At 35.1% G+C, this 10,945-nt stretch overlaps 1 protein-coding gene across 1 annotated transcript; it reads left to right on the top strand.

Moving 5' to 3' along the window:
* The first annotated feature begins 3,654 nt into the window (after positions 1–3,654).
* Positions 3,655–10,621, top strand: LOC102801144 (E3 ubiquitin-protein ligase TRIM71-like). Its single transcript, XM_006823641.3, has one exon. It carries the CDS (start codon positions 3,767–3,769, stop codon positions 5,771–5,773), a length of 2,007 nt encoding a protein of 668 aa, XP_006823704.3. The 5' UTR covers positions 3,655–3,766; the 3' UTR covers positions 5,774–10,621.
* Positions 10,622–10,945: the final 324 nt, after the last annotated feature.

The raw sequence follows: 10,945 nt of genomic DNA on the forward strand, positions 1-10,945 counted from the left end.
ACAGGTGGTTATAGTGTGGGTTTACTAATCTGCACCCGCTAAAATTAGAATATTACTAATTTAAAATGCGCTTTCCACGATTCGTGCTCTTCCATTCGTTTGAATTTTGACTACAAGCTTAATTACATAGGTTCGTTATTATTAAGATGGAAAGTTCTAATATTAAAAACACACATTTGTAATGGGAGTAATCTTCGTGGGTTCCTGGAGATTTTTATCTTGAATTCTCGAATAATTATTCAACAATTATCGTTTTGACCGATATGTGATGGCATTTTTTTTTTAATTGCGTTAAATTAAATCGAGTTCATTGGAATAATTTCATTATTCACCCGAGTAAATTATAACGTTCAAGTCAATAAGCTGCAGTGCATATATGGGTCTCGGTATTGGACGCCATTTCATGGTATAGTCGTATTACTAATCCGCGCCCGCTAAAATCAGAATATTACTAATTTAAAATGTGTTCAGCACGATTCCTGCTCTCTCATTCGTCTGAATTTTGACTACCAGCTTAATTACACACGTTTCGTTATTATTAAGATAGAAAGATCGAACGAGTATTAAAAATATGCCGCGTATGGGATCCTGGATATTTTTTTTTTTTTTTTGAAAACGTTGTCGGGAATCAAACACATTTAAATACATATACGTGCATATAAAGAAACTGTCGTTAAAAAGTACATAAATTACGTCTAATACAAATTTCGTAGTATTCACAATAATTTTAAGCTTCTCTTGGTTTTTTTTGAAGCATAACGCAAGTACACTGCTAGGTTTGTCTGATGTCATAAAAAGAACACAGTCGGTGAGATCTGGGTGTTTGAAATTGTAAGTCGGCTAAACTTTTGTTTCCGTCTTTGAGTAACGAAGTTGAAACCTCTGTTTAATTAATGATGATCAGACAAAGCAATGTTATTTACGTATATTTTTTCTCCTGACTGTTTCAATAAATTAATATGAGCTGATAATTGCTTTCCAGACCAAAAGTGAACATTGTATATTGTCTGAAACTAATTCATGTCCGCTGAGGACAATGACTATTCTGTGTATCAATGTACTAGTATTTACGGCGTTGTCTTAAAACATTCAGAAGTACAGTTGTAACAAGTGTCCCACACTTTGCCTCAACTTAAACCATGTTATCCGAGAACAAAACAATCAAAATCAGACCTGTTGTCTAAGATTGATACGAAACATCGAAATTCTCCGGGTTTTTTTTTCTCGGATAATTATTCAACAATTATCGCACGTTTTGATCGATATGCATTTTGTTTTGTTTTCTGTAAACATTGGGCATGCGTATAAATTAAATCGAGGTCACTGGATTTTTGTTATTGACCTAAGTAAATAATGAGCTTTATTCATCATCACGTGACCGCGTTGAAACCAATCAACGTAACGCTAACTTGAACACCAACGTCTTTGGCAGAAAACAACCCGGTTTCGCGGACCTGTAACAGCTTCTTTACAGCTGTAGCAACTATATCGATTTTTTTCTTCGATTTTTATTTTTAACAAAACAGTCCTATGTTGCCGCATACAGAACGTTTCATGGTGCTAAGACGCGCACCACTCTGCCATGTATTTCTATGGGCTGTGTGCGAGCTGCTGTATTACGCCGGTGAAGCTGAGCCAGATACTTAAAAGTCGAAGAAACAGAACAAATTCAACTTTAAAGTTTTCCTGAGCAACCAAATTTATATATGTTTCATATGTAGGGGTAATCTTGTATTTACTATTGAAGGGAGTACCGTTTTCTGGGAGTTTTCGGTCTTTATTTTCACCTTGATGATAGTCAGGCGATGAAAATACCCGGATGTCAGCCCGAGAGTATGAAGGATCGAGGAAATATTCACCGTTACGGTATTTATTTCCAGCAGATTTGATGTTCTAGGGATATTCAAAGGGCTTTAAATTCACTTGTTTGTGATTCATTGTGATTTATTATATTGTTAAAGTCGGAGAGTCGTCACCTGCGCACGCACGGTACTAGTAATTGAGCGATGATAACAACACATGCTGAGAACGCAAAGGCTCATGGGTAGACGCTTGTTTGTAAACAATGACATGTTATGGCCACCTGACGCATGCCTACTTTATTTATTTATTTTATTTATTTATTAACACACAACATCCACCGGAGTGAATGAAAAGAGTTACAAATCAGATATTAGTAAAAGAAAAATAACTACATGAAAAGTAAAGAAACAAAAAACATAAAGAAAAAAAAATGTTATACAAGGAATGTGTTACTGGCTTAGTTTATGAAGGTTTTTTAATATTGTGCTAAAGTATTTGACATTTTCTCATCACTTAGTAATGATATGGATTTATTTTCATTACTAAATTTGTCAAAACTTGGTATACATTTATTAGCTACAATGTAAATTTTCAACCTTATTTCATTGTAACGAGGACAATTTGTGACAAAATGTTGTTCATCTTCAATATGATCATTGTTGCACATATTGCAGATTCTGTCTTTAAAATCCAATCCCGTATGCCGACCTGTTTCAATTTTCAGACAGTGGTTGCCAAGTCTACATTTTGCGAAGTTCACTGTTTTTCATAATTGTTAAGTAGTTTTCTTGTTCTATTTTGGTTTTTAAAAGTTTGTAGGTTCTTAGTGTATTTTTAGAACTTGATTTACTTCCTGTTGTCATTATTAATTTCATTTTTCCACTCAGTTGTAAACTCTTCTTTTAATTTCTCATCAACTGTTTTTAATTTTGATAATGAGCGAGATAATATTTGTTTCGTTTAAAAGATAAGAATGGTTTATATATTTTAATATCAAATCAAATTTGTTTAAACCATTTACTTTTAATAATTTTATTGTTTACTTTATATTTACGTTGACTAAATTTATGCGTAGGTAACAGCTTTACATTTTCTGACTCGTTTCGCTTAAGTTTAGTGCATTTAACTATCAACTATTAGAAATGTACTAGTATATGCCCGGTTTATTCGGAATATTTACTGAAATGAACCGTGACAAAAGACATTAGACATTCTTTACTACTGTCTTTGATTGACCATACACCCAACAATGGCTACTTCCACATGCGACTGTATTGTAAAATAGATAATGGATGTAATATACGCTTCGTGAATAAGCAAAGACACTGAACATGTCTCATACTACAAAATACAACTCCATAGACGACATTGTTAGCGTTTTGATGAATTTCTCAAAAAGATGGGTTTACAAGGATCGAAATATTGTTTTAATTTGTTGAAACCACTTGTATGGAACATACATTCAGTCTTTCTACCTTCAATATTCTCAGAAGCGTAGCCAGTTTGAAAGAGTTGCCCGGACCTCAGACTACTACTAGTAATACTATAAGTTGTCTGAGCCCAGTCCCACAGGTCGCCGGCACACAAGGCTAACAGCTGACGTAATTGAAGTACGCCCTCATACGCGCGTTTCAGATAAAAATCGGTGAAATAAAACCTAAAACAGCAACAACGAACGCTGATAGGACAATTAGTGGCATAAGACCTAACAAACTAGTCTGAAATGATCATTAATCAGTTCTATCACACCCCGGGATCACAGCCTTACTTATTTACAATAGTATTTCAAGAAATGTATGTCGCGTGACTTCTTCAGTTCGCGTGAGATCTTCGTGAATTTATCTAGCGCCCTCTCTTTACGTCTTATGTCGTGCGTATTTATGTTCAGTTCGCTGTGTTGAAGTCTGGTGTACGTTGTTTTACAAGTTTCTAAATCGCTCTCACCAACAAAGCATATCCGACCATGGCTGCTAACATGTCTGTTGACAAGGTTGCCGAAGATCTACTGACGTGTTCTATTTGCTTGGAGCGTTACAGGAATCCGAAGATTTTACCGTGTCACCATTCTTTCTGCCTGCCCTGTTTGGTAAAGTTGAAGGGACCTCGTGACGCGATAAAATGTCCTAACTGCAGACAAGAACATTTCGTGAATAACGTTCGCCATGATTTCCCACCAAGTATGATAATCAATTCCGTCATGGACATTTTTAAGCAACCGGAACAACCGCAAGGTGATGGGACATGCCATGGTTGTCAAGAAAACCCATCAACAAACACGTGTGTAGACTGTGCCATGGATTTCTGTACAACGTGCACCAAAGCTCACAGAACAGCGCCTGTTAGTCGACAACATCGTATTATGACTGTTGATGATTTTAAAACGTCAAATTTGCGAGACAAGTCGATTGTTTTGCCCGCAGACCCATGCACTTCCCACCAGGATAAACTTATTGAGCTTTACTGTGAGGATTGCCAGACTTCAATCTGTCTTTCATGTCTGGGGTCAAATCACAAAGGTCACCAAGTGATAGATTTGAAAGGAGCGGCAGAGGAATTTTGTAAGATGGCAACTGAGAACCTTAAAGTAGTGAAAACCAAACTCTCTGAGGAAAAACGACGAATAAAAATAGTCACAAAAAAATTAGAGGAATTATCGAAACAACAGTTACAGCAAAAACGGCTGATACAGAAACATTCGCAGGAAACTATTAGAAAATTGACTAAAGTAATTAAACAGGAAGAAAGCAGTCTCTTGGATCAATTGAATACTGATTATAAAAAATTGGATTCAGTGAAAAAGGTACGTATGCTTGAATCAAATATGGAACAACTGACACTTTTAATAACATACATGGAAAAAATGTTGAGAGATCGCATAGCTACGCAGTTAATGTCCTACAAGGAAGAGGCAGTCCGTCGTATTGAATATGTGATATCACTTGATCTTGGATGGGAGTGTGACAATAATTCACTCCTATCTTTTCACCCCAATGACATCAAACTGCAAGGAACTCTGGGAACGTTTCACAACACTGAGGTAGAATCTGAGTCTCGTTCGGATCAGCACTCCCATGATGCATCACTTCGTGGAGCTTGTGCACCAATGAAACTAGAGCGAACTGTTGACGCTGAGAGTGGATCAATGAAACTACAGCAGACCATTGGTGGCAAAGGCACAAAACAGGGGAAGTTCTCTCTACCGCTTGGATTGTGCGTCAATGCACATGGTGATATTGCGGTGGCAGATCACGATAATGCAAGAGTACAGGTTATAGATGCCCGCAACGGCAGATCGAAGTTACAGTTTAAACTTGCAGGGTTCAGTAAACCGGCCAGGCCAATAGATATATCATCATCAGTAGATGGTAGATACTTCATTACAGATGGGTCATTTGAAAATAATGTGGGAAATAATCAGGTGATTGTGTGTAATGAATATGGAAAGGTTCTAAAATGTTTTGGTAAGAAACAGTTACAGAATCCGTGGGGAATTGCTGTCAACCATAGGACTGGTTGCGTACTTGTAGTTGATCGGGAGGCGCATTGCATAAGAACTTATCTGATGACAAATTACAGGTACATTAGCTCGATTTGTACGAGGGATGATATGATTTCATGTCGGTTGGAATATCCCATGTACCTTGCTATTGATAGTAGAGGGTGTTTAATAGTCTCGGTTGATGACCTGCAGATTCAGATTATAACACCTGATGGGAAGTTTGAATTTAGGTCATGTCCAATTGAGGGCGTTGATAGTGCCAAAGGAGTTGCCATGGATGCAGATGATAATATTTATGTCTGTGATGTTTGCGAGTCAAGGGTGCAGATGTACGACAAACATGGTGAGTTTATCAGCACTGTAGCCAGTTTTGCCGATGGGGTATACCGCCCCATGGGTGTAACTGTTGACGCTGATGGTAAAGTTTTAGTAACAGATGGTATGCATAGTGTTAAAGTGTTTTCAAGGTGAAATTCACTGTTTCTATTTTGATTGCTGCCACATGTTTTTAATTGATTCGTAAGATTGATCGGATGGTTGGCAGCTGTTTAGTGTTTTTCCCACCTTGTGAAAATCATGTATAACTGGTATCTAAGTTTTGACTTGGTACATACAGTCATTAATTAAAGTGGGAGGGTCGTCACCTGCGCATGCGTCAGATGAGCATAACATGTCATTGTTTACAAAGAAGCGTCTATCTATGAACCTTTGCATTTTTAGCGTGTGTTGTCGTCACTCGGGACTCAATTTCCGCAAGTGCGCAGGTGACGACCCTCTCGCTTTAAGTCGTAGTGTGATGGTCCGTGTAACATGAATAATATTTTTTTGACCAAATTTGGTTTATTTTTGTTTTGTTTTGCATATTGAGGCAAAATAGTCATTTTTGTCACTTTTCTTTTTTATAAAATCCAGATTTTGGAAATCTTTTGAAAATGTGTATCCCACCAGTTGCAAAATATGAATTTCCCGCACTATGTCTCTAGCCTACAATTGTAACATCTCCAGCATAGACACCAGTAGTAAAAATGTTTTAGTACTGACACAAATAGCCATTTGTACAATATAACAACCACCATAGTTTTCCCCAAAATGCACAATTCCTTGCAAAATAGATAAATTGTGTGTATTTTTATTTGTGAGTCGCATGACCTCTAATGGACGTAAATTTCCTTTCTGTGAAAATCAAAAATATGATTTTATCTAAAACTTAACAAAAATTATTTTATTACTGCTTGGATTCCTTGTGTGACTGTACTCTTGACTTACCCCAATCTGTTAACATAAAACATGTTATTATATGTCTCTCATCGTAACACCATAAGTTACATCGTGCTGTAATTTTCATCCTACCATATTAGGAAATGTGAATTCCAAATATGGAATGATTACTCAGAGAAGCGTCCTCTAATAATAAAAACAAACATGGCTGCCACCAGAGTTTGACCGGACTCCACACAAAAAGTTTGCTGATTCTGTTGTAAACATTTTGGATTTCGGCATTCCCATGGTGTATCCTTGGAAGGAAAATATGCATTTATTACGATGAAACCTCAAGATATGCACTCAGACAGTAGGCAGTCCATCGACCTCCGCTGCACGGAAGTCGATACTCTCGCTGTGTACTGTCTTCATGCATACTTTGAGGTATCCTCGTAATAACCTCATATTATGTTTGACATTCAGTTGGTCAAGAGTAAAGAGATGTTTGAAATTTCTTTGATTTGTGTATTATTTTTTTTATCTATTTTATGTAGTCATTTAATTTTTAATCTGGAATTCAGCTTGTTACACAGTACGAGTACTGGCACCATTACGTGACAAATGTGTTGTAGGGTGACTACTGCATAGACTCTAGGCATAGTTTTAATTGTAAACTAATGGAAGGGCGAAAACAAGTCTTGTCTCTGTCAATGATAAGATTTTAGGGACTATTTTAAACCTGTAACAAAAATAATAATTTGTTGATTGTCTTAAGGTAGCGAGACTATTATTTGTGTTGAAAATTCCGATTTTCACATTTATTTAAGAATTGATGAAATGCACTATAAACTTTCATCTGACAAAGTCAACGTAACCTAGAATGTCATGTAAGTTGGTTAAAATGTAGATTTTCTGAAGGGAAGCAAGGCAGCTTCAGTAGTGTTTTCTAAAATCAACAACACAGGTTTAATTTGTGTGCCTATAAGTTTCAAAGATTAACTCAAGACAAAGCAATGTTAGGATATGTTATCAGTAGCTATCTGACACACAATGAGTGTTTCCAAACATTTGAGTGGTTTGTCTCCGCCCCTGTTTATTTCACAGATTAGTCATTTGCATATGAATGTGTCAGACACGAGGTCACACAGCCACTGAAAAAAATCATTGATTTTAGTGTTTTCATCTGCCGTTTTATCGAACTATAGCTATCCCATTCCTTTAATTTTTGTGGGTTTCCAATAGCCTTACACATTTGGATGCCCCTACGCATGTTAAAACAGACCTTGATGGGAAAACGAATCGCTTGTGCAGATAAACAAGGTAGAAAATCTTTGCTGTGACTTCATCGGCGTTTTCTAGGAGTTTATGTTTTTCAAAATACAAGGTCTTTAACAAAAAATAACGTATACTTATTGTCGTTGGATTAACACCAAATTTCCACAGCTTTAAGGTGACAATGAGAGGAAATTGAAAGTGTCCAGACAAACTAATTCATGGATTATTTACCAATGTGTTGTGGTTTGAGTTGGGGTCAATGCGACTAAAACAGAAATTAAAATTCAGGACACTATTTTTCAAAACGCGTTGCTTGAATAAAACTGATCAGACACATTCAATTTACCAGACTATTGAACAACTAGGAAAAGTGAAAACAAAACTTATTATCACCAGCATAAATGCATAATTATTTTTTTTACAAAAAAAGTAATTTTTCACTTTTGATTAAGTAATGCACCGTAGAATGCAGATACGGGCATGACAAACACACCTTTGAAAAGCTTGAAATCAGGCGATTCCAAAAATATATACTTTCCTGGGTCTATTTGTAGTCGTTTGGTCCCAATTAGAAGATGAAAAAAAGTATGCAAATAATAGTCCCGCTACCTTAATGGTGTATTCAATACGAATGTTTTAAAATTAATTCAACATGCAATTTAGTATTTTGATTTTATTACCTTGCCCGTACCATCAAAGATGGAAGGGAAAGGTATATTAAGGGAAAAATTTTGTCCGACGTTGTCGTCGTCTTCGTCGTTGTCGTCGTCGTTAATAATTGTTATTGTGTGCATGATAACTTTACTAATTCTATTCCAAACTTCATCAAACTTGGTCACTTTGTTCATCAGTATAAAGTCTTCCCTGAGTTTGAACAACAGATGTCCTGTATGAAAATATCATGCAAAAATTGAGAAAAACTGATAAAATATTTTGACTGTTTCTACTTGACTGATCACTGGTGATACACATCAAAGGTCACTGATCTCAGTGGAAATATGCATTGTTGTATGTGTTCAATGAAGCAAATGATTTATCTTGTAATAATATCCTTGGTAATGTATCCCATACTGGGTTTCAAAACCAACTCATGGAGAGATTGCAAAGTCTGATGCACATTTGCAAACCTACCAATAAATCTTTACAGAAAACAAGATGTCAGAAAATCAATATAAGCACTCCTATGAACTGGGTGCCAAACTTTGATCAAGATCTGAAGCTAATAGAAAATCTGTTTAGTTCAAAGTTATCAAATCAAAAACAATACATAAAAAATACATAAAAAGCAAAACATTTCATCCACATTTTAAAAAGAAAATTGTTCTAAAATATATGTATTCTGTATTTGACAAACAGTTCATTCGACAAATGAAAACTCACAGGAATATGTTTCAGCTATTAGAACAGAATGATAGAGTTTTTATAATACTAGTTTAAAAACGCACTTCAAAGATTGCAGTGTTTGAAGATGTAGATTCTCAGGAGGCAACAGTACTGTTGACTTCTCCCTCCACTGGACACCAACTAACTATTTAAGTTGATTTGCATACAAAGCAGAGCTTGCAACATGATAGCTATTCATAAAGGGTGTTTTTTTTTACTTTTCATATAATACAGTAGTCACACAATGAGGCAGTTCATATTTGTCTCAGTGAATCATTAATTTTTGACAGACACCTGTACAAAATACTTGGACTAAAGCCAGCTAAAATTTTCTGTTATCTTCCATGTTTTATGAATCTATTCACATCTAAATGCAGCACTTTTTTTTTCAATGAGACATTTGTTTTTATACTAAAATATCTGAATTACTTTGAAGAAAGCTGGAAATTATGTCCCTTAAAATAATTAAACAAATAAGGCACCAATGTTTTTGTAAGATATTTACATCTTTTAAGGACATTCGGTAGACTGATTCCCCACTGTTGGTTCAACCCCAAAACTTGTTTGTATTCATAATTAATTATGACAATGCATATTTATATTGAAACAAACTATGATAAAGGGAATTATATTATATAACAAAGGGCAAGGTCACCAGAGTTCAACTATGTTTAGATTTCTTTTTAAAGGTGATTGATTTATACTATTTTATATTTGCTTAATCTTAGTGTTGTGTCGACTTGGGTAATTTACAAACTACTGTAAAATACTTTATTTTCGCTTGGAATTAATTTTTGTCTAAAGAATAATTCATTGAAAAAAAAAATCCAGCGAATATACTTTTTTTCTTATATTTTACATTAAACTCGTCAAATAATCAGTGAAAATATATTCCACACAAAAAACCCAAAAAGTCGTTTCAGTGAAAATTAAATCCAATCCAGCTAAAATAAAGTATTTTACAGTCTTTTTTTTCAACATACTGAAAGCGACACAAAGTACATTTCATATGTTCTAGTTTGTAGTAGATTACTCTGTGATTCCAAAATGTGTTAATGACACAATATGTAGTTTATGTGGGCTTCCTATACAAATCCATTTCTGTATACCAAATAAACAATATACCTTTGACATCAGTGTACTGTAAACTACAGAAATATTTTGTGATGCATGTTTTTCTTTTTTTTTTTGTTCATTGCAAAAAAATGTCTGTTTAATGGTGTTTTTTTCTGACCACGTTGAATAACCTTTGTTATACATGATGTCCTCTGATTTGTAAAACTTTAAAAGATTAAATTTTAATTATTTTGAATTTGGCAATTCAGTGGCATTTGTGAAAGTCTGTAAAGGGGGGAAAATATTCACTGGGTTTAATTTTTACTTTGTGTACTGGTAATCACTGGATTTTAAGCTTTTAACAAAATAAGGGAAAATAAAACCCAGCTAATGACGAGCACTATACAGTACTTGTACGGGTTTAATTTATTCGAAAATGTAAGCAGCTACGTAATGCTATTGAGCATGCTGTGATATCCTTATTGTTGTTATGTTAGCGTTGTCTGTCAGATGTTCAATCCGCGTTGGATTGTTTTGCGCTTTAAGTACGGGCGGTGCATAGTGTAGAACAGCATACCCCATGCAATAAGTATGTACATAACCAACCTGTGTATAGCGACAACTCAAGTGACTTCCTTAAAATGTTCTTCATAGACAGGTGGTATTTATTTATAGGTTATTATTTTATGAACCTCACATTTATCCAGAAAACGTACTGCTGCAACAAAA

Source organism: Saccoglossus kowalevskii, chromosome 12 (genome assembly GCF_978046115.1).
Source record: "Saccoglossus kowalevskii chromosome 12, keSacKowa6.1, whole genome shotgun sequence".
Lineage (NCBI taxonomy): Eukaryota > Metazoa > Hemichordata > Enteropneusta > Harrimaniidae > Saccoglossus > Saccoglossus kowalevskii.

Coding starts and splice junctions, on each gene's coding strand:
- LOC102801144 (XM_006823641.3), top strand. CDS start 3,767: ATGGCTGCTAACATGTCTGTTGACAAGGTTGCCGAAGATCTACTGACG.